The sequence below is a fragment of the Rhea pennata genome, chromosome 19 (genome assembly GCF_028389875.1).
Source record: "Rhea pennata isolate bPtePen1 chromosome 19, bPtePen1.pri, whole genome shotgun sequence".
Lineage (NCBI taxonomy): Eukaryota > Metazoa > Chordata > Aves > Rheiformes > Rheidae > Rhea > Rhea pennata.
In genome coordinates, this window is record NC_084681.1 from 1079162 (window position 1) to 1103547 (window position 24386).

The 24386-nt window shown below is 38.1% G+C and overlaps 1 protein-coding gene across 6 annotated transcripts in view; it reads left to right on the forward strand.

Moving 5' to 3' along the window:
* Positions 1-24386, forward strand: part of RPTOR (regulatory associated protein of MTOR complex 1) — a 153389-nt gene that overhangs the window by 7700 nt on the left and 121303 nt on the right. For all 6 annotated transcript variants that reach the window (XM_062591395.1, XM_062591394.1, XM_062591396.1 and 3 more), the window contains exons 2-3: positions 10164-10266; positions 13554-13636. In XM_062591395.1, the coding sequence (XP_062447379.1) occupies positions 10164-10266; positions 13554-13636 (186 nt within the window). The remainder of the gene's footprint in view (positions 1-10163; positions 10267-13553; positions 13637-24386) is intronic.

Below are 24386 nucleotides of genomic sequence, written 5' to 3' on the forward strand. Positions count from 1 at the left end.
GGAATGACAGGAAAAAAGCTAATCCTCCCTCATTCAAAGTTTGCTTTCTCTATTCAGGTTTTGCAGTGAGAGAATTCATGTTTTATTTCTAATGTGCTTAACTTTTTGTCTCCAGGTTAGACTTGGAAATTGGTGTTGCTGTACTATAGGTAATTGAACATATGGTACTGTGTGTGCAGAAGAGTTGGGCAATATATGTTTATTGCTGCTTACATCATATATGTTGTGGTGGCTAATTCCTCCCACCCCCTACCCGTTTAACATGCTTGTAGAAATTTGAAAGGCTTCTGAATAAAAGACAAAAAGAAAATACACCTGGAAATATGTACATAACTGCTGGACTATTACTGTAAATTGCATACTTAATTAAAAATATTGCTGTATGAGGTTTTTCCTCTAACTTCTCAAGTGTGGCAAATGTTAATAAACATTGGTAACACCGTAGTGCAGTGGTAAATAGCCAGATGGCAGTGGGCTGCTTCGCATATAGCACTCATGGAGAAAACTGTGAAACATCTGTTCTTTTGAGAACTACCACTTTTTTAAATTTTGGCATTTTGTATGTTCCAATGGCTGAGAGACAGAAGGTCATGTGAATTCTTAGGAAATGCTTTGTTAATGCTTCTGTGGTTTTTGTGTTTCCTTTCCCTACCTTTGTGTAGATAGGGAATTTCAAGGCTTACGGGCTTCCTTGCAGTTTCAGTTTGTTTGTCTTCACGGATTATGTAGGTTATGGAGAGGAGTTTGGTGGTTTTCCTTTTTCCTGATACATCTTTTTTATTAGCTTGCTGATACACTGATCTTCTACCATTGAATGATTTTGAAGGGGGCTGTTAGCTTAGTACGACCACTGATGGTCGAGGGAGATAGGTTGTTCTTTGTCTCATGTAGTTTTAACTGGCATTTCTGAATAATTTTGATAAGCTTGATAAGACATAAATTTGATAAGATTTTGTCATGTTCTCCTCTTCTACAAAGAATGTACTGGAAATGTCTCTTTTAATAACTCATTTAATGAAGTACTTAACAAAAACAGATCTGTGTTAGTGATATTCTTTGATGTGAAGTTACGCTGTAGAGTGCACCAGGTAACAAATGGTTTGGAGGCCTGAAGAGCTGCTGCTGGCTCAGGAGAAGGGCAGGTGCTAGTGCACCGCATGCCCCAGGGTGTGCTCAGGTTGCCCGGCTGGCACGCGTTCCACTGACCACGTCTGCTCTCCCCATCCGACCTAGCCCATCGCTCTGAACTCCTCTTGCTCTGGTTGCTGCATTTTGCACTGCCTTTCCCCACGCTTTCTCTGTAGGGCCCTTTTGAGGAGAGCTGCCTCACCGGGGCAGGAGCAGCCGTTGGCCTGGCTGCTGCCCTCTCTCTATGGGCTCACCTCCTAGGACGTCTGCTGCTTACCTCCTAGGCCGCTCCATGCTTGCTTTCCTTGCTTACTAGAGGTTAGTGGGTATTTAAGCTGGCCTGGTTTCCTGCTTGTCTTCTGCCCTTTTAGAACATAACTTAATGATTCCTAGGTTGCTTTACTGCTTTTCTTATGTAGAAAGAAGAGCAAGTGCTTCTTTAGCTGATATACGTTCAGTTGTGTTTTTCAGTTCATCCTGGACAGCTGGGCTTTTGAGAACTAGCTGTGCTATTAGTTTTCTGGTTTTCTCTTAGGCATGGAACAGAGACCAGGCTGATCTCAGCTGCTTGCTAGATATGAGCGGGTCATAGATCTGCACTTCATCAGTTCACTTTAAAGTTTCCTCTGAATATCAGAAGGATTTCTTAACCCAAGGCAAGTAAGAATCTCTGCAGCAGATCTCTTATTGTAGCCTTTTTTTAATTTATTTTTATTTTTATTTTTATTTATTTATTTATTTATTTTATAAAACTCAAAACCTTCTGGTAAATATTATTTGTGCCGATAGGGAAAGAGTGAAGTGCAATAACCACTTTTATTGTACAGGGAGGATTTATAGTTGTTGGTGTAATAAGTCAGTATCATTGGCACTTGGCAAAATAGGTTTTCCTTGTTAGGTTTCTACCTTTTTGTTCCAGTGGCTCCCATAGTGACATCCTCACCAATATCTTTAATTTGGTATTTTTATTTAATCTTGCCATGTTGTGGCATGGTGATCTACAGGAGGAAGCAGCTTTTGTTGGGGGCAGTGAGAGGTGGCAGTAAAACTAGCTGCACTTTGCAGAACAGAAAAAAGGAGCAGTGCCTCCAAAGTGTGTGGAATAGACTATGGCAGGAAGCGATGATTCAAATCCCTCTATCGCCCACCATATGTCCTGTCATTTAGGTGGGGTTCAGTACTCGTGGTGCTCCCGGCTTGACTTCCATCTAGGCTGACGAAGCTTCAGGAAGAGGCACAAACTACTGCATAATTTTCTCTAAGAGAAGCTTGACTGTTTTCCTCTTCCGTGATTCCGCCTCTCTCTCATAGTCTTCCAGGGCACATCAGTAGTAAGAATTCAAAGTCCTTGAAGTGATCAGCTGGTTGAGTTTCATTAGACAGGAGGAGAGTGTTCTGTTTGGTACAGCTCTCAAGCAGTTCCAGGCATCTTCATCTCTACTCTCCTAACTCTTCAGTTTAAATAACTGACTTGATCTTGTCCTTTTATTCTCATTTATTTTCTTCACCACTGTGCTCAGAAAACTGTTGTTATTTTTAAAACGTATTTTAATTTAATGAAGTTAGCCATAGCTCAGGGACTCCACTGGATGGGGACAATGTGATTCCTACTCCCGTTATACACTGTGTAGCATATACTATTGAGTTGCTAAAGATTTAGAAGTAATCTTCCAGGAATAATTGGAAATAATAGTTTTAAAGGAAGATAAGGAGGTAAGTCAATTCATAGGAAGATGGACGCTTTTTCTAAAGATAGTGCTGAAAAGGACACGATGAAAAGATAGAATTTAATTGCTGGATAGAATGCAAAGCAGACAGAGTTGTGCTGAGGTGAGAAGGAAACTCGCTGTCACAAATCAAATTAGGAGTAAGACCTATGATTGTCTTTAGGTGATCCTTTTTGCATGTTTCATAAAGGAAGCAAAAAGATAGTAAAAATAAAATAATTGACTTTCTACTATTTATTATTGATTTAAAGGAATGATTAGCAGGACCAGGAAAACACCATTTTGAGTCTCTACAACTCAGCAGTATTTTTAAAATAATATTTTGATGCTTTGCTGTGACAGAGTGAATTGGCCTCCTTGACTGCATAGTTTTTAATCTTAACAGCCATTCTGTCATGCATGATTACCTTTAATCTCTGAGGGCACCTTCAGAAGCTGAGGTTGCTGGGCCATGTTGTGTCTATTGATATTAGTCCCTAACAGTCCGAGAAGGTGCATGCTGTTCTCAGAGCAAGTAAATAGAAATGTATATGTATATCTTGCATATCGATTGACAGTAGTAATGTATCTCCAAGCTTAGGAAGTGCTTATAAAGTGAATTGTGAAGCCAGCAGTTAGTCTGTTTAGTGAGGAGCTGTGTTAGTATTGCTGACTGTTCTTGAAGTTTGTGCAGTAGCTGCATTCAGTGGCTAACAAAGGCGTGAAAGTAGGGAGCATGTTGGACATAGTCAACCTCTGATGGAACTTCGTAGCAGAAGTGCAGAATATAGAGGTTTGAAAAAAGGAAAACAAACACTTGAAGGAGTTGATCTAGGAGTTTAGTATGTGCTGTCACAGCAAGAACTGACCTTTTGGACTGCAGATGGCTGAAGACTACCTGGAGAGGTGTTGAATTATTAATGTTAAATTCAAGTTTTTCTTTACATTCTAGTATTTTTATCTCTGTGGAGGAGCATGCAGATTTTTTTCATAACGATATACTGCATACAAAAGCCTCCTTGAGATGGAAGGCTCTTCCTTCTTAGATGTTTTACTTTTTAAATGTTACGGATGAGCTGAAGAGGTTTTGTGAGGACTGGCATATGTCTCTTATTTTCACACTGTAGTGTGAAATTTGTGTAAAATGGTACCGAGTTAGAACTTGATGCAATAAGTTATTGCTCAAAGGGCATCAAGTTCTAACTCGGTACCATTTTGCATAAATTTCAAGGTTTTGTCTGCTTATTCAAAAACTTAATTTTTTGTCATTGTCTGCTTTGTGAATTCTGCTAGTGGCATTTCTCGCTGGTGTGTTTTGTGCCTGAGCTTTGGATACTATACGCTTGGTGTTCAAAGCACTTTGGCCAAAGTGTTGCTGCACTCAGCTTAGAGCCCGAAATGGGAAGCAGGCAGAGTTCAGGCCGCTCTTCTCCTTCTGTGGCTCATCTGTCGTGAACCCAAGCGAGCTGTACGCCCGTTCAGCAGGCGGCTTGCTGCAAGGGGCTTGCAGCCTGCCAGCTGTGGGTGCGATACATAAAAGCTTCCCTGCGGCATAGGAAAGAAAATACTGTTTTGAGTGTTGTAGAGTGATCTCCAACCGAAACTGCAGATGGAAAACAGCAAATATTTTATTTACTAAGTTTGGTTGTTATTGCTCAGTGTTCGGAGGACTCCTTGTGATAGTATTTAATGGTATGTCACCAAAAAAGTTAATGTTTTTGAATTATCTGTGGAATACCTAACTGGTTTAAAAGTGTGAACTGAGTATGTATAAACACATATAAAGAAATGCACCCAAGAAGAAGCCTTTAGGAAAGGCATGAATTTACTGAACAAGCAGGCAGAACTGAGTCTGCTAGTCAATTAGATGAGTATAAGGATTTCTCAGTCTGGAAATCAGTGATAGTATTTGTATTTAATGCTGATACATACATATTCAGCTTTGCAAATAATGTAACAACATGTATTTTACATTTAATGCTGACCTTATCTTGTGTTTCTATTAACTCATAGAAACAAGCTTTAACTTACTGGCATAAAACTATTCTGGTTTACCTCTTTAGTGTTCACCTGTGTAATCATTAAGCAGATACTTTCCAGCTTGAAAATTGCAATGTAGAAATAAAATAGTAATAGGTTTAGAAATGTCAATTCTGAAATGTTAGGTGGGAATTTTACCCCAAAATGCAAGATTCCTTCTAAATTCATTATGACTGACTTGCTTGTGTGATAGTGGGATTAGAAGATAAAACAATTACATGCCTCTCTCAGCTGTGATCCTTTTTTTAAATTTAATCTATAACAAATGTTTAGCATCTGATGATAACAGATGTCTTTCAGCCTGGACTGAAATTACTTTTAGGTATGTTGAAATAGAATAACTTAGGCTCCCTGTGATGATAAACTTTTTTTTTTTTTTTTTCCCAAGCACTGACTGAAAAAAATCATTTTTCTGGCTGAAAATAGCTGCAGAAATTGCATTAATTTTGGTTTCAAATAGCTGGAGGCTACATTAGTCTCATCTGCAAATCTATTTTGTTTAGAAATGAAATAAGAGGTGAATGCAAAAGTCTTTAAACAACTCTGATCTTTAGCATAATATGTAAATTTCAATGTCAAGAGCTTTAATAAGCATCTTCTCTAATACAGCTGCAGATCAAAGCAGATCTTACCCCTGTCAAAGCTAAGGAAAAAAAACAACCAAAAAGCAGAGTAGATCATGGAGAGCAATGAAAATGTGAAAGCTAGAAGAATTCTGAACAGTAACTTATCTAATGAATTGGAAGAAGAAAAGCACATAGCCAAGGAACCCCAGGAAAATATCGGATTAGTAGAGTCAGCTAAAGGAAACGGAGACACTATGGACTAGATTAACAGCTTTGTACCGCTTCTCACCTAGAGCATTGCGGGAAGAAGTACAAACAGTGCTGTACTGAAATTCGAAAGAGACACGAGCAATTTGGGAAATCAGAAACTGATAAAGCACGATTTGGATAAACGACGTATAAAAATTATCCTTAAATGTGTTAGTTTTAATAATATATTAGAGTTGTCAGGGTTTCTGCAAAGGAATATTCTATTTTTATAATCTTTGGGAATTCTTTCTACTTCTTTAGCATAATAACAGACACAACTACCTCTGATTGCTTGTTCTCATTTCTGAAAGATTTTGGGATTGAATTCCACATTCTTATCCAGTGCTTTTTGACCAAGCGGATTTTGCCATTTAAGTATTGCAAGTTCTGACCCAGAGTTATTAAATCATTTTAATTGCATGCAATACAAAGCTGTGAATGCTATGTACTTTTTTTCCCCCCATGCAAAGCATGCTGTAAATGAAGAGCCCAACTACAAGAGCCTTTCATGGTTCTGATCTTGGGCCTTTGGTGAGAAAGTGTTTTGGATATTGGTTTTTCTAGAAGCATGCCAAATACTCATATTTTATTTATTAATTTTGACAAAATCTTTTTGAAATGTATTCAGGTGGATGTATTCTTGATGTGCAGAAAAGAACATTTCTACTATGTTTTAATGGCAGAGGAGAATGTCCTAGTACTTGTTGTATTACTAAGCTTTAAAGCCTCTAGTAGTATGTTACAAAACAGTTTAGAAATGCAAAAAAAGCATTATTCAGCTTTTTGGGCCCAGTCTTCTTGATTTGTAATGATTTGACATCATAGATGCTGAACAGGAGTCAGAGGGGAGTGCGAGAGCGCTGTAATTCTTGCAGAGGATGTGCTCTTTATTACTAGAACAAATAACCGTGACGTATAATACTTTCCTGGCTTTGTGAGGAGGTAAGCAGAGAGGAGAAATAACCCCATTTGTCTATGGGATCACTTAGCTAGACTGTTACTTTTCATTGCCAGTTTACTGTCTGTTTTCAAGGAGGAATACTTATTTATAACAGAAAACTTGGGAATAGAAAATAAATATGTACAATGTAAGCCACGGATCAGACATTCCTAGTAAAATGTTGAAAAATAAAGCAGTGTTAGGCCAGAAAGGGGAAACAGTAAATAAATGAGACAGAAAAGGTTGCTTGGAAGAATGTTTTCTCTTGAAAGAATGATTTGTATGTTTTCACTTCTAATAACTTATTTTGCCTTGTATAGGTAGTTTTCTTTATTTTCTTCTGGATTTTAGTGCCTGTTTGCCAGTGCACGATTGCTTGTAGAAATGTTAGTAGACTAACATCGTATGGCATGATGTCCTTTCTCGGGCTGTGTGAGTTTGTAATAGAGTTGGTATACTAAAAAGACATCTCTGTGTACAGGCACCGATGAGAGCTACTTTTCAGTCAATGGAGATAGTTCTGTAATGGTAAGATGTTTTGTTTTGTGGCTTTTCTTTTTTCCCAGGTCATACTGTTGAACATTAATCATCTCTAAGAATGGGCGTAGTGGGTATGTCATGAAATAGTAAAGGGCTGTCTACTTACGATCGTATGTTAAATATTTCTTATCATTGCCAAGTCCACAGGCAGGGCCACTGCGGCAAGTCCTGAGGCTTTTCTCAAACGTGTGAAATGCCCTTGCAAGGTTCCCCTGTGCAATGCCAGCAGGGGAACGTCCCTTTAGAATATGGGTCTCTCCCGCATTCTGCAGAGTGCTTCTTAGTCCTTGGTAGTGTAGTATGGGCGTAAATAACACGTATGTGATTGCAGGACTTTGTTATCAAGAACATGGCTTGGGAGGAAGCTGTTAACCAGTTTTCCTGCTAATTTTCTCCTGCTAATTTTCTAGATAGACCAGGAGTCAGCAGAGGCTGCAGAATCCTGATACAGAGCCTTTCCCTCTCCCCCTTCTTGGTGTGAACAGTGTCTCTCTGCTCCAGTTTCTAGTTTCTTCATAAATTATACATTTGTGTGGATCTAGCTTTTTCAGCAAGTGTGGGGTTTGAGTTTTTCTTTTCTCTCTCTCTCTCTCTCTTTTTTTTTTTTTTTTTTTTTTTTTGCCTGCTCTTCTGAATGTTAATGAACACCCTGGGGATGAGGAGATGCAGGAGGCTTTGCTTCACTTTTGACAGAAATACCACACTGTTACCTTTGTTTTCTTTCTCCAGTTTAGGTATTGGTATGAAGGAGAGTCTAGAGAAGAACATAAAGCTGCAAAATAATAATTTTTGAACAATATTTTTAACTGGATATAGAGTTTAAGAGCTGGTTTAATGCTTCTTTTAGGTGATGGTTAAGATACCAATAGATTTGGATTCCCTTTTTGATGGTGCCCCTTGTGGCTATAGCAGCCTGTCTATAATGTGATGCTTGATCAGTTTTATGCTGTTTTTACTGAATCAGCAGCAAGACCATGTTAAGTGATGATTTCTCCCAAAATAAGAATACCACGACATCATGACTAGAAAGGCCAGGTATGCTGTATCAGTGCCCTGCCAGGAAATCCCAGTGTTTGGAAAGACCTGGGATAGGAAATACGGTAGCTTGCTTTTATAACACAAGTTTCTAACAACAGAATCTTATTTTATATGGAGACAGATTTTCAAGACATAAGTTTCCTTGTATACGAACTTCTTATGGCTTGATGCAAAGGATGTGTGGAGAAGAGGCTTGTAGACATGCTTGGCTTGCCCCGGTGCAAGCTTTCTCATGCACTCGCGTGGCGTACTAAGGAAGAAGCACACGTGATGCCGGGGGACGTCATGTGTTGGTGTATTTCTTCATGGGAAAATGTATTTTGCATGATTCCAATATACAGTTTTTAATAGTAATATCTTTTAACATGGAATTGTGTTTTTTACAGCAAAGACACTGGTTAAATTTTCTATTTGGAGAAATTTTTTGGAAACATTGTCTTTAATTGTTACTGCACAAATAAATCCTTTAAAAGGGACTTCGTTCGCTAAAAAGCTGCCTCTCTTTATAGTAATCTCACCAATTGAGGAACAAAGTTACAAATTTATTATGCGGTGGCTTCTTCATTTTTGTTTTGAAATGAGGATCTAAATATGAGAGGAAGTGACTAAAATGAAGGCGCTATCAGTCATGCATATCTCAAAAACTTGTCACTTATATAGAACCCTAAAATGGCATCTAATAAGAGTGCTTAGGCATTATTTCAGCATTGGCTGGAAGAGAAATAATACCTTAATGAATCTGTGGCACTTGTTTTCATTGGTGATTTCCCTTTCAGGTCCCAGGCAGGCTTGATGGAACAAGAACGTTGAGATTCAGAGACTAACTCCACCTGCTTAGCCAAGGACGCGCTTGTTCCTCCACCAAGAAATGCTTTACTTCTTTCAGGGTTTTTTTTTTTAGTGCTTATTACTTTGGAGGTCGGTGATTTGGTTTTGGAGCAGTTACTAAGTTAGGAATTGTGGGTTTGATCAGGCCAGTTTTCTTACACAGAGGCTGATTTTTAAAGGATGATGAAATAACAGCTAGTGGGATTCTGGGGCTACATGACCTATGTAGTTACAGAAAGATTAACATCATCAGAAACGTTCAGTTAGGATTTTCAGATTTAGTCCCTCTCCAGGGTCTGTGAACATTTAAAGTGAATTGAAAGGGAAGCATTTGATTAGAAGCTTCAAGATAATGAATCTTTCATATAGCATGTAGTCAGTGTGCGTGGGGGGACCTTGTGCGTGCACACAGATTTCCAAAACATCCCTTTTTGTTTGTGGAAACTTTTCCCGCTGCAGAACTTCAGACAAAAGAATAAAAGGTGGCAAAATACAGGAATGCACCTGAAAATGGCAATATTTTAATTACCTAATTTTTTTTTTTTAAGAGAACCTTAACTAAGATTCCTGTCCAAAATACACCTTACAATTTCAGAGAACTTTAAGACATATCCGAGATAACTAATATGTTAGGGATCTTAAGAGAACAGAAAAAGGAAAACATTGGCTAAACATTATTTGTTTTGGTTTGTTGCTTAGGTGTTCCCTCCTCCCCCCCCCCTTTATTTTTTTGGAATATAATATTAAAAAGAGCATTCGATATTATGATATTAATCAGGAACCCTGAATAGCACATTCACTTAGATTAATAATGTATTTCAGTTAAACACTGACTAATCTAAGATGCTTAGCGGAAGTCCAGAGATATCTATTCCCATGCTGTATAGCTGAAAAAAAGGGCTGTGGAAATAATAATAAAAACAGTAATGTAAAGTCTAAGTACTCGTATACTAAAAAGAGGAAAAATGTAATCAGTCATGCCGTGCTTAAAATAGTCTGTGTTCAAGAGCAGACAATGAAGCTTAGTTGAAATTCTTCAAAAGTTATAGTAGTATTAAAATTCCAACACAAAGAAAGTAATCGATTACTTTCTACACAAAGTAAGTGTTTATTGTCTCTTACTTCTAGATGAAGACTGTTAGTGTTGCCTTAGTTTTGTGCCTAAATGTTGGTGTGGATCCTCCTGATGTGGTGAAGACGACTCCCTGTGCCCGTCTGGAGTGTTGGATAGGTAAGTCTTGAAAATTTCCAAACTCTATTTAACTGTTACTTTTGTGAATCCTGAAGTATAGCATGTGTTGTATTCTCAATCATGTGTTTCCTAGACTTTAGGGTAAACAAAAGGAAACCTCTGGCATCCACTTCGGATATGTCTGTAGGAATTAATTGTGTCAGGCATTAACCGCTATTGTAGGTCATCTAAAATGAGATAGCATGGAGATTAAAAAAAAAAAAAGAAAAAAAGAAAGAAAAAAGAAAAAAGCTACTACTTAGCTTTTTTTTATTATTATTATTGTTGTAGATTTATAAAAGTCTAGACAAATCTCTGAACAGTTCCATCTTTAGAGTACTCTGGTCTGCAAAGGTTTAAAATAATTCTGCATCATATAATAGAAAAATAAGTGCCTATAAAATACACGGACTTTACTGTATTTTGAAAGGACTGCTCTGTGGCTCTCTTATATGGGGAGCATGAATTTAGAAGATCCCAAATTCTTCCTAGAATATCTTGTGAACAGTCCAACACAAAGGCTTGCTACTTTGATGCAGTGTTGGACTGCAGTGTTAGTCTTTGCTAAGAAACGAAATTCCCTTGGTTTTGTTGGTTAAGTCTAATTACCAAGATGAGATAAACTTGAAGTAATATTAGAAGGATTTACTTTGTTTAAGAAAGCTATCCAGGAGACATTTGTTTTTTAACTAGGAATTGAAAATGTTCTGCTCTTCAGCAAGTAACACACAGACCCTTGTAATCCTAAACTCTGTAGCTTTTAATAGGCTGCAGAAGCAAATTAATCATTGCACAAACTGAATTTCTTTAAAACATTTTAGAGCTTCTTGTTTCTAACCTTGTCTCCTTGCTTGCTCAATTTGTAGCGTTTCTTTTAACCTAAACAGGCTGATGATATTGAAGCACTTAAAATGCCATGAGCGTGCACCAGCAAATGCAGTGTTCGGTAGAAAGAACAGCTGTCATTTCTCACTGATATGTGGAACTCACCAAATATTTAATTGGGTAAAGAGCAGAGATGATGAACAGCATTATGGAGTCATTAAAATAAAGTTATTAGTGATTATCATCTACAAAAAGAGTTTTGAATACACTTCCTTAATTAAGTTTTTATTGTACATATACAAGTACCCATTTCTTTTTCTAGGCAACTTTAAATTTATAGAAAAGGTAATTGCAACAATATCCACTCATTTTTCCTTCATACAACAGTCTTATGAGAAGCTAATGGTGGGTATTGTGGCAACATGATATCTTTGTCAGATGTAGATGGAAGTGTGGAAATAATTTTGGGTGTGATTGCTGTTCTTGAAGATTGAACCAAGCCCACCAGCTTGTGAACTCTAGTAACAAATGGCAGTCAGTCACTATCAGAAGTCAGTTGCAGTTCTCATTGCAGCTTCCAGATGCACCCTTAAAACATCTAAGTGCTTTGTTTTCATCCAAAGTTAAGCCTTAGACAGCATCTGTACTACAGTGTCAACTTGGCACTGCATAAGGCATTGAGAACTTAATGCCATGATTATACTGATGGCTTTGTAGCCTCTATTTCTTTACTCCTTTCACTAGCCTTATGTATACATTGAATGAGGGAAATTGAAAGCCCACATAATGATTTCAAGAGCATGAGCCTTATTTAGGGAAATCATTTGTTTGTGCTGTTTTGCCTTTAGAGGGGCACCAGTATACTTTATTTTTGTATAAAGAGTTTTGTTAATAATGCTAACTATTCTGAAGGCATTCCAAAATCCATAAAGTTCATTCCTCTGCTGTCAGAGTACATCTGAAATGTATTTTTTTTCCCTGAAATTTAGTTCAATCCTTTTGGAGGACTCCAAAAAATCTGGCATACTTATACTGTGTTTTTTGTTTTGCTTTTAATTTGAGCGGTAACTAATGACATATTAACTATCAAAAGGTGTTACGAGGCAGTGTAAGTACTCTCAGGGGATTACTGTTCAGCAGCTCAAGGGTATCTGCTTGAAGCTTTCCTTAAATAGCAAGAGGGCTTTTGTAGTTCAAAGTGGCAAAAATTAATGCAGCATGTAGAGACATTTCTAAAATGGGTGTCGTTGACTGCTGAAGCTGCAGGTTCCTTAGAGCAGAACGGGTGCTCTGCTTTTACAGTGCTGGACTCATTCGGTTCTGGTGAAGGACCTCGCTAAGCTTTTGGATGAACAGCTGAAGATAATCCAAAGAAAATAGATTGGCATTTTTAAGTCTGAGCAGACAATTTACTACTATGTGGGTTTGTTTTGTTCCTATTTGGAAAATGTAAATGGTATTTCCATTATCTTAAATCTTTCTACAAAAGAATATTAAAGTTCAAATAAAAATGAAATCCTAGCTTTTATTCTAATAAGAAAAATAACTAATAAACCTCTACTTTCATCATACTTAAAGAATTTGTTTCTAACAATATGAAGTAGAATAGTTATTAGGATGATTTTAAAATATAACTTCACTGATTTTGTTAAATGCTGTTAAAGTAATGATTTATATTACATTGCGAAACAACAGCTTCTAGATTTTTTGAAACTGGTTAGTATTGCGAATTATATGGCTAGAGTTTTTGAATAAAGCCCATAAGCTGAAGCTGGAATTGTATCGCTTTGCATGGCAGTAATTATCTAATGATAAAATTAACTTAAAATTGGTTAAATAGTTGATGATAAACATTTCATGATAAATGGAAAATCTCACTTCATTTATTTCCATTGCTTACTGCTTTAGAGTTGGTTTATACTTTTATTTTTTAATTTACAATTTCAGTTTTTGTCATTATCAGCATTTTTTCAATATTAAAATAAAAATGTTCTCTCCTCTCTTTAAAAAAATAGATTTTGTATTTAGTACTTTGGAGAGACTCTGTCAGGCTTTAATGGTTTTTAATTTTTATCTGAGTGAAGAATTTGGGGCTAATTTTTTGATACTTTAACTAAGTAACTTCTATGAAGAATCCAATGCTTAAGTTTTAATTGATTGCCTGAAAGAAACCCACATTAAGGTATCATTAAATGCTGTTTCTTGCATGCAAAGCGTGGTAGTGTTAAAATGCAGAAAGTTTTTGTTGTCTTTCTTTTGCCGAAGGTATTGTCCTCCTTGGTATCGATACAGACTACAGTCATCCAGGCTGTAGATCTAGATTTTACAGAATCGTAACTTGGCATAGCTGAAGATTTGTATTAAAGCAAATGCAGATAGAATCGGAGATAACTTTTTGGCCTTTTGTCAAGGTGAATGATTTAATTGTGGCCAGAAACACTCATTTGTGTTATATTTCTTAGATCCTCTATCAATGGGTCCTCAAAAAGCTCTGGAAACCATTGGTGCAAATTTACAGAAGCAGTATGAAAACTGGCAGCCAAGAGTAAGTACATATTGCTTGAGCTTTTCCTCTGTAGCTATAGACATGATACTTCTTTGTGATAGACTTTCAACTTAGACTGAAAGTATGCACCTGTTACATGCTGTAGTGGTCTTGCAGCATTTGTTGCTTCCTTAATCCATCTGTGCGAATAAATTCTTGCAAGCTGTCAAACTTGATAGCTTTCTAGCTGATGTCTTCCTTGGCTAGCACTATGCTCAAGCGTGTCTGAGGTATTTGTTTAAAATCCAAAAATGTTTTCTTTCTAATTTATATTCTTCTGAGATTATTGTATGGTATGCATTCCAAGTTCCTCCTCTATTTTCTAACTCAAATTTGATGGAAAAAATAATATATTCAGGGCAGTTGCAGCACAAATATAGTTAGGCAAGAGGTAAAGAACCCATACTATATTGGATACCTCTACCCACTTACTCTGGATTGACTGACTAAAATTGAGTTTATTGTTCAGTAAAAGCTAAAAGTATTACCTAAAGAAAACTTAATGTGTTTAGTGGTAGCATGCTTACATTACTTAAATCTGTGGATAATTTTGTACGTAATACTTCAAATTTGAATTCAGTAGATGTGCTTTTTTCAGAAGTATTGCATTTTTACATTATATCTATGTATGAAGGACTTGTCTTTAAGCCTATATGGAATGTATTTAAGACAAGCTTGTATACTTTTGTGTTTTCCCTTTTGGTGCACTGGCAATTTTCAATCTCTCTAGCAGACAAAAGATCTGACAGAGAAAATTCAAATAGTGTCTGAAATTAAATAGCAGAGTAAAACATCTTGATGCAAAGGTGAAAGCGAACCTTTTTCTCCGCTCTTTAGTAGTGAAGCCCTCGTTACTGAGGAATGAGGGACAGGCGCCTGGAAGCAGCAGGTACTCGCTGTGTGGGCAGACCTCACGCTGCCTTGTAGAGTTTGCACAAAACATGAAGCAATTACTGAGCTCAGATGTTTGTGTGCAAGGTGCCTGGTTCTTAACAGTAAATCACAGCCCTTTGAAACATTGCAAAGCTAAACACGTACCATTTTATTGCACTCTACAGGGCTCTTGAGTTTTCTGCAGTAATAAAGAGAAGTTGATGTGCCATCCGCAATAAAACAATAGGAACATTATTGAATTTCCTAGACCTTTCATATAAATACTAATACATCTAGTTTTGTCTTTCTCAGTGTTTTGGAGTATTTGACATATTTGACAGAAAGGAGACAACTTGGGGGAAAACTAGGCAATCTGAAATAAGGCCCAGATCATTAAAATCTCCTGAAATTGCCAGTATTGCTGGGTTGTCAGAGTGAGTGCTAAACTAGGAAATACCTGTTATTAATATCTTATTGTAAATGCACAAACAATGCTGGCAACCAGTAAACTTATTTTGTTAGTCCACCCAGTGTCATAGCTAGCTGTGATAAACCCTGTGTGAGGAGTCTTATCACTACCAGAGCGATTGTATTTTGTCTACTGATAATTGTAGGATGTGGTTTGAATTAATACCTGTTTTTGTTAAATACAAATAGCTTAGGTAAAAAAATTCTTGAGAGGCAAGTGTGAAAATTCTTTGTTTCTGAAAGCTCACAGGCTGTGCAGCTGATGCATGTTCCTTGACAGGTCTTATTGAGCCCCTTCTACATAATTTATCAGCTTGCCATTGCTTGAAGTATTTCTTCTGATTAAATTTAGGACTTTGCCTTACTGTTGTGTAGCTACATAAATTTGTGTACTGCAGGAGTGAAAAAAAAATACTTTAGCTGTTGTTTAACTGCAGTATTTTGCAGATGAAACAACATTCAGTCATTTCATTGCAAATCTCAAATGAAAATTTTATTGGAGGAGAAGAGTAGGAGATTACCAAGCTGCAGGGATACAATGAAGAATTTATCTCTCTAAAGAATTTTCCTTATAAGTTAGAGTTCTTGCAATTTAGTGTAGAGATAATTTAGGTGGAACAAGTGGAATGAAGAAAAAAAACAGCTGCTCATGAATGTTACTCTGGAGTCCCACTGGGCACTTGAAGAGGTTAAATCTGAGGGTAATCTGGAAAGCAGGCTCAATTACAGGGATAAAAGGGGTTGCTTAAGCAGATGAGAATGAAAGGAGAAAAAGGGTAGTGAAAGTTAAGAGCATAGGACCCCATAATACACAACCTGATTGGAGAGGACTTCCCTTCTCCGTGAAGGACCAAGAAAAAACCTTCCCTGCAACTGCTCTGGTGTCTGGGGGAATGTGCAGCCTGAGGGCCCGGAGGGCGGTCCATGGAGCGGAGCAGCGCTGGGCTTACTGAACCTGGATAGTGTCACGGGAACACCAGGGAAAAGGAGAGCTTTTGGCTGAGGCAGCGCAGTGTATCACTTTAATTGCTTAAAATAGAAATTCTTGATAAATTTCTTTTGGAGTTCTTCTCGTAGTATTTAAAATATTTAGGTAAGAAGATGATTACATTGAAATAGTATTTCTCTGCTTATGATAGTCTTTCTTCCTTTTGTAGAGTACTGTGTTAGGTGTGGTGTCTTAGTGAACACTACTAGTCAACAGCAACAACTGTTTGGATGGGAAATGGTGAAAGAGACAGTGAGTGTATTCTTAGCTTTCTTGGGAACGCTGCATGTTATGTCATGTAAAAGGCAGGAACTTTCATTAAAAGTCAGCAGATTTTGAAAACAGGAATAATTGACTGCCAATTCTTCAAAGTGCTACTGCAGTGAGATGCTTTATCAGCATGCGGTAGCTACTCTGGATTTTTATGGACAGAAACTACTGTTACTTAAATCACAGTTTACATTTATTTGTCAGCAGAGCCTGGGACTTGAGTCCCTTGCTGCAACGTTCTGCAGAGTTGGAACACAGGGGTTATTGGAGAGGATGAAGATGGTAGTCAGCTTTCTGCTGCTGTTCTGTACAGTGTTCCTGTTTTCTTGTGTATTGGTTGAGAGAACATAAATGTTTCTCTGCATCCTCTTGGCTGGAGTTCTCTGAACTGGGCTACAGCATTCTGTATAAAAAGCACCAATTCTGTCTTGTAAAATCATCATTGAACAGGGAATGTTGTACAGGATCCTGCTAGATTAGGTCTATGAGTGTTGGTTATGTTCTTAGAAGGGTGTCAGGCTTTTTTTTTTTTCTTTCTGCCCGTTTTTTTGTAATGGACATTTCAGTCTCTTGGCTTTTAGCCTTCCCTGGACATTAGAATCTGCTTAGTTCCTGCTCTTAGTTCCTGCTCTTTTGTATTTACCTGCCTGTATTTATATCTGCCAGTGTAGCCAAAGGCAGAATTGTAGGTTGAATGATGCACAGCTTACATAATTTGAGATCTGGTATGAAGCATTTTGGAGCATATGCTCATTAAATTTGCATGAAATTATAGATTTTTTTTTTAAAAAAAATTCTTGGCTATGGCTTTTGACCAGTTTCTTTCTTTAACTGTAAACTGCCCAGAAAATTCACAGGACTCTTTCTTTTTCTCATCATCCTCAATAACTTTGACACCGCTGATGTGATTTTTTTTTTTTTTTTTTTTTCGTTTGTTTTTTTTAACTTGCCCAAGTGAGGCCCACTGGTACTCCTACACCAGAAACTTTTACAATACTGATCTGTATTCTCTGATAGAAACCTTCCCAGTCCTCCCACTGTTAGGTCAAAAAATGATGTTCGTAAAGGTTCGGTGAAGAAGGTGTTTCAGACATTTACATTCCTGCATTGCTTATGCAGCACAGTGTTAACGTTGGAGGAGGTGGACCTTCTTTCAACTAGAATGAATGTTGTAAGCTTTTAGAAAATATTCTTTTCCTGAGAATTTGTGCCATGTGATAGTCCTCTTCATAGAACAGCTAGGTGTGAGAAGACTGAAAAAGAGATGCCTGTGACTGCCTTAGGTGTGGGGTATGGTAGGAGTTACAACCCCTTTTGGTATTTGTACTACAGCAGCACCTAGGAGCTGGTACAGCAGCACCTTAAGCAAGGTGCCGTATACACGGAGTGGAAACGCTGCCACACAGCTTGTGATCAGAAATAAGACCAATATAAAGAGGAGAGTACAAGGAGACTGCAAAATAGTATCAGTCAATGTGACATGGTCTGAGCACAACAGAAGCCTAACTCCGATAGTTTTGGTAGGTGTTACAGTGTGATAGTTTTGAAAGGGGGACCCGAAGTGGAGACAAAAAGCAAGTTCTTATAAGGGAGATCTTTGAAAAGAATGTGCTGAGGGCCTGGAACAGGCCAGAGTGTAGCTTTGTAATTAAATTTTGTTTGCACATGAGATTATCGAAAGAAATCGGGTTTTGAGGGAGCAGAGAAGAGGACCAATAGGAGAACTTTTTGGTAATTCTTACAGAAGAAGAATCCTCTGAAGTGCTGGAGAGGTAATTTTTAAAAGAGAGGTTCTGGCTGTTAGCTAGCAAAATGAACTCAGCAGGGATTTTTGTAAGAGAAATTTCAGTTGAGTGGAAAGAGCAGATGTTAGGTCAGAGAAAGTGCAGCACAAAACTAGAAGAGGATATGTAGACAGTAATTATAAACAACGTGTTCTCGAAGCCTGAAGCAATGCATGTAAGCAGCACATTCATGAAATCCAACAAAGAACTCAGACAGCCTTGCTAGCAGGAGGATCAGAGGACTAATGTAGTACTAACCTTTTATCCTTTTAAGTTGGACTGTTACAGAGAGTAAAGTTCTAACTAAGCCATCTCACCTCTGGAGAGAAGAGATGCTGGCCCCAAGTCTTTGAGAGATCTGGAAACGGAGCAGTAAAGGCGTCCGAGAGCTGATCTGAGTGATTCCGCTGCCGCAGCGCGCCCGCGAGCTGCAGTTGTCGCGCTGCGCGGCCTCCCGCCTCGTCTCCCCGTTACTTGTCACCCCATTACTCAGCCGAGGGAACACCAGAGCTCTCCCGGCCAGCGCTTTCCCGCGCGAGGCAGTGCTCCTGGCAGACCGGGGCTCCGCTGGGCAGGAGGCCGCTTTGAAGAAGAAAGCGAAGGAAGAATTATGTGCATGCAGAACGAGGAGTCTCGTGGGAAGAAAATTTTACTTGAATCTGAAAAGAGGATGAAATGTTAATGTATGAAAGAGTGAAATACAGCAGGGAAGGGGCCACATGAGGGAATAAGCCCATCACATAAGGGCATTTTTGTCAACTTGGCAGAGCATGTTTTATAAGTAATTTCAGAATGAGGAGTAGGAGATGGGAAGAATGGTTGCAATGCATTACATGTTTTACTTACACTCTTGAGTTATTTGTGAAATTTGCAGTATCTGATAACTCCCTGCAATGTTTTGAGATCTTATAAAATTACGTTGGTAACACCTTGATTTTGTAGAGACCTTTGTACAGATGTCAAGCTGAAGGTCAGATCTTCTATGGAATTCAGGATTTTTACATCCTGTGATATTTAACCTAATGGAGTGTGAGGGGTTTGTAGCTCTGTGTAAGTTTTTAACCACGTAAGATTTGTAATTTGTCGTCTGTGCAGGATCTCCTTCCCCGACTTCTCCTCCCACATTTTTCAGGCGTGGAGCCCTGGGACTTTTGCACTTCCTTTTGCAAAATCTAACACCAGCAAAGCCAATTAGCTTTAAACATTATGTCCCAAAGAACTTCTGCTTTTCATCTCCCATCCTCTTGCTAAATAAAACAAAGGAAAAATCAGTCAATTACAGTATTGATTTTTCTATTTCAAGTGATACATTATCTCCGTTTTTCTTCTCTCCACTTCTCCCTTTCTTGCTAAGATGATAATCTTCAATAATGTCTTAATTTGATTGTCTATTCTATGCTAGAATTTCTTTGGGGTGTTTCATTGTAGCTCCATGTGAAAGGACTTCACTAGAGTGAAAAGTGGCCGTGAAGGATTTTACTTAAGCCAAAAATGCAGATGGACTTCAGAGATCTAGAAAGCAAAATTCAATATACTTCTAGTGAGCCTGGGAAGGGTGGCTTGGAAGAAAATATTGGCATTTGTGAATGCCTACATCTGTAGCATCCTTAATCACCGAGAGCAGCGTGTTAAATGTTATGGACAAAACACTATCGTACAATGATTTTTGTTGCTGTTCTTTATGCAATTCTCATATTTATGCTCATTTTCTTACATTGGTGTCCGTTACTAAGAGACAGGCAGTAACATAGCTGAACTCATTAATCTAGCAAATCCAGGCATGTTTGAGGTCTTTTCACCCTATTTGGTTTGTTACGTTGTTGTGCAGATTTGTGACTCAGTTCAATGGGGTGATGTAGTCAAAGAGGAGAGGCTTGAGCAATCTTCTATTGAACTTATAGTAGAAAATTGGCCTAAGGAAACTGAGAAACTAAGTACTAATCCCAAGTAAGCATGCCTGTTCCTTTTGTATGTAGCATTAAGAGAAGTGTCAGTTACGCTGTGGCTGTATATTATATGTTTTCCAAGTGGTTGGTGCCAAATTGAGATGCTTAGCAGTACGTATGTCCCATTGCGCGGGTCGAGATGCCTAGCAGTATTTATGTCCCGTTGTGCTTTTAATCTGATATCTTACGGTGTGTATTGGCTCCTGCAGTTGGCATTCAGCAATGAACTATGGTCTCTGAGGAGACTTCTCATACAATATGGATAGATTATATTTTTTTTGTGCCAAGCCTTTAAGGAAACAATGAGGCTTTTCTGATCAAACAAGGCTGCTTCGTTTTCTCTTCAAGTCTACTTCCCAACAGTTTTGTCTTAATTTCAAAGGAAGCACAGTTAAGATACTTGAAGCGGATCATTTGAAGCCTGGTACCTTTTTGAGCATGTTTGCTGTTGTTGATGCTGTTGTTTGCCCTCATTAGATATCTCTGGGCTTTGATATAGTTTCTGAGATTTCATTCCTTGCATTGCTTCCTTCTGTCTAATTAACTGGTAAGTTGCCTGCTGCACATCAAAGGTTGAGCATTTCCTAAAGAGTAACTAGTTAAGCTAATTGAACACGTGACCTAATTATTGGTTTCTCTGTGAGTCATACTTTTTCTTTATTTCTGTAGGGTTTTTCTTTTAAAACAACAGCAAATACTAATTGCTCTTGTGAAAAAAAATACTATAGAATTCCAAAGGGAAATGGAAAAAAATTGTGCTTGGTCTCCTTACTCTGCAGATGTTTTAGGAAAACCTGGTTTTGTTAAACAAGGTCACAATGTCTTTTTTGTTTATTTTTTGTTGCATGCCCTCTTAAGAGGGCTATGTTTATTGTTTTTATTTCCCAACAGCCTCATGAATTTGGCACCTATTTCAGGCTCTGCAAAAGTTTGTATCAAATCTTTGCTGTCATGTTAAAGATCAACTGTTTTTGTTTTTACAAAAAAAAAAAAATTTGTAGAGGAGGTCAACAAGTGTAATTGACAAAAACAGTTATAAACATTTGCATTCCGCTTGAAAAATTGTTGTGGTACCATTCTGCATTTCATTGTTAGTGTGCTTTTTTTCATAACATACCTCTCTAGAAGAACTAGTAGTTTAGACAGGAAAGCACAAATTCTAAGCGTGATAAATGGTAAAAGCTGCCTTCTTACGCCTTGTGAATATGGAGAAAATTAGGGCAAATTCTAATGAAAGAAGATTAAGAGCAAAAAGCAGACATAGCTATTTGCTTTTTGGTCCAGTGTTAAGGCAGCATCTGACTTGTAGTTCTCCTTTTAGCGGCTCTCTGAGAGAAGTCTGCAAACTTCAGGGGTTCGCTAATAATCTTTGTGGGTCCATGAAAGGTATTGAAGAAAAGAAATGCTCTTGCAGTAGATTCAACTTGGCAATGTCTAGGTCTTCATGTTCACTGAAATTTTTTTAGGAATCTACTGAAGTAAAAAGGTTGTTAATCAGTTTACTGAAACACTCCTGTGAGTGTTCACTGCATGTTTACAAAATGTATTGTGTTTATGAGCTAAGTGCTGGTCAGTATTTTTTTATGGACTTTGTGTAGATACCTGAGGACTACTTACTAAATAAAAATGAAGAATAGTATACCATACAGCAAGCTTTCATATATTTAAAACTATTAGATATTGTATTTTACTAAATGTAAGGACCTTGACAAACTCTAAATCATCGTATAACTGCTCATATTGCTACCAACCCAGCCATCCGCTCGACCTCTTGTCTGGAAGGCGCTGCCTTCACCGCGGAGCTCGGCAGAAAGGAACATAGCGCTGCGGCCGCTGTTCAAGCTGCCAGCAAAGGTGCACTGGCTGCTGCTGTCCATCAGGCTATAAAAACCAAAACTGGGCCACCCATTTTCTTGTGCTGCGGGGGTATTAAGCACCAACAGGAGGTCGTGGTGAGCGGCTGGAGACTTTAACATTTTAAACCACAGTGCGGATTCCTCGAAGCCTGAACTGCACTGTTGTAGCTGTGGGTACTGGCAATGGGACTACCCTAGCATGGAGTAGCTGCACTACCTGTACATGGACGTGCCCTACAGTAGTGATGACTAAAGGATTTGGGGTAACCTATAGAAGTAGAAAACTTCGTAATGCAATTACAGGGCTCACTAGGTAGGATGTGTGTTTTAACTCTTTTGATGGGAAAAAAAATGTGATAACTCTTTAACAGACTTTGAAAATTAATGTGGAAACTGTGAAATTGCATCACTTCCTAATACTGATTTCTTTGAGATTCTGATGGAAAAATGAAGCACAAATGAATGAATCCAGTTACAGGCATAAACTGATGTCAAAGAAGTGTATTCTGAAACTGTGAAGATGAGGAAGCAGCATTAAGCTGTTTTGTACACTGTACTGTTCATGCTTTCCATCAGGCATTGCAGATCAGCAATGATCTGGCATGCTGGAACTAAGTCAACAAACTTGCAAAATCAGTTTAGTGGGAAAATCCTCCAGGTCTTGCCATGTTGCTGAAAGCCACAAGCACTGCAGCTAGGAGTGACCTTGAACTGAGGACCTGGAGCAAAGGGAAGGCTACTGCCAAAGTCTAAAAGGATAAGTTGGAACCACAGTGAAAATGACACTTTACTGCATCATTTTTCTAACAAAACTGGAATATACTTTGTTTACTCACAAGTAGTGTGACTGCTCAGGTTAGAGTAGATTTCTGAAGAGTAGTGGCCTTCAAAAATCACTGACCTGCTTAAGCAGCTGCTGGGCAATGACGTCTGCCTCGGTGGTGCTCTCTCGGTAGCAAGGCCTGAATCACTGCAGCAGCACCGTTCTCAAATACCTTACTGCTATTGCTGCACAGTTTAAACAGCTTCCCTTGAAAGTGAAAGGAGCAGCCTGGTTGTCTCCCACGTGCGTGATCTGCTTGGCAAGAAAACAACTAGGAACATAAAGACAAGAAGAATGAGATGAATTCTTACCTTAATTACTCCTTTCCCCTCCTATATACACATCTTCATTTGGGGAAGCAATGGGCCCGTTTTGCCAAGGTGGGACTTCCTGAAATTGCTTCTGAAATACTTTACTGTTACCACCCAGTGTCTGAACTGCTATTAATTTTGGATCCCCTGTCTGAATGCAAAAGGTCAACGTCTATCCTTTCTCATGTCTTCCTTTCGCAGGCGTCCGACAATAGGGTCCATTCGCATGTGGTATACCTCCTCTCTGTTTTGTTCAGTTTTGTATTTTGGAGTCAGAACTGTCAGACAAGCAACAATTTCATATGCTAGAGCATTTTTATGTGATCATTGTACTTTTAGTGTGAGTTCATCCTAAGATGTGAAGAAAGACCTGATATTAAAAAAGGCTTCCAGAAAGAGATAAGCAGCTCTGCCTGCTCAAATCTGATTAACGTTTTTCTGTAATTACCACCCAGCCTCTGTGTGACCTATTTAAAAATACCTCGTCTTTGTGTTCAGTGAAGAGTAGTGAATCACTGGTGATTATAGGTGGGGAGGAGCCTTCTACAGATCCGCTTGCATTGACTCTGGTGCTTTTTGTTCAGTAAATAACACAAAATTCAGTCATTGCAAACCTGGACATGCAAATAGTACTTTGTTAGGCAACTTATGCTTATTTCTGAAGAGATATCAGAATTTTCTGCAAAACATTCAGAGCTAACAAAAAAACTGTTTACAATTTTCTTTCTGCTCATATCTGTAAGGTAGAATGAAAAAAGCACCAATTACTTTGTTTTTAACTCTTCACTTACTATCTTAACAAAGTATAAAATTCTGCATGATTATTTTTCTTTCTCCTGGCCCCTTGCATTGTTTCTGAATTTCAGTATCACTTCATTAAAAGATTGTTGTGCAATCAGACAAAACTGGATGCTTGTAAATGGTTGTTTATTACTGAGAAGATTAACTTCTAGCATGAACGTAGGCTAGCAGTATCTCCTGTTGAGGATGATGCACTTTGGCCAGAATATAAAGACAACCAAGCTGAGATTTTATTTATGCACCAAATTGTGGTCCTCCAGCCTAAAATGAGCTCCAAGTAATGTCTCAGTTTATATTTAAGAAACAAGAAGACAGAACCTGAAACTTTAGGAGCTCTTAAAATAGTGATTACAAAGAAGGAATAGTACTAAAATGACACAGTTGCTTAGGAGTTGTGTTATCTGACTAAGAAGGTTTTAAAGATGTGTCCTGGTGTGTACTTAAAATCCCGTTAGAGCATTTTGTGATGTGGTCCGTCAGAGCTATCAAATTATCAGTCTCAGCAAAGGGTTCTGGTATAGGAGAAACAGATTGAAGTTCTTCTGATTTCATTTTCTGTTTAAGAGTAAAAAATAATTACACAGCTATCTCAGAATTTTTATTTTATAGAGGGGGATTCTTATATAATGG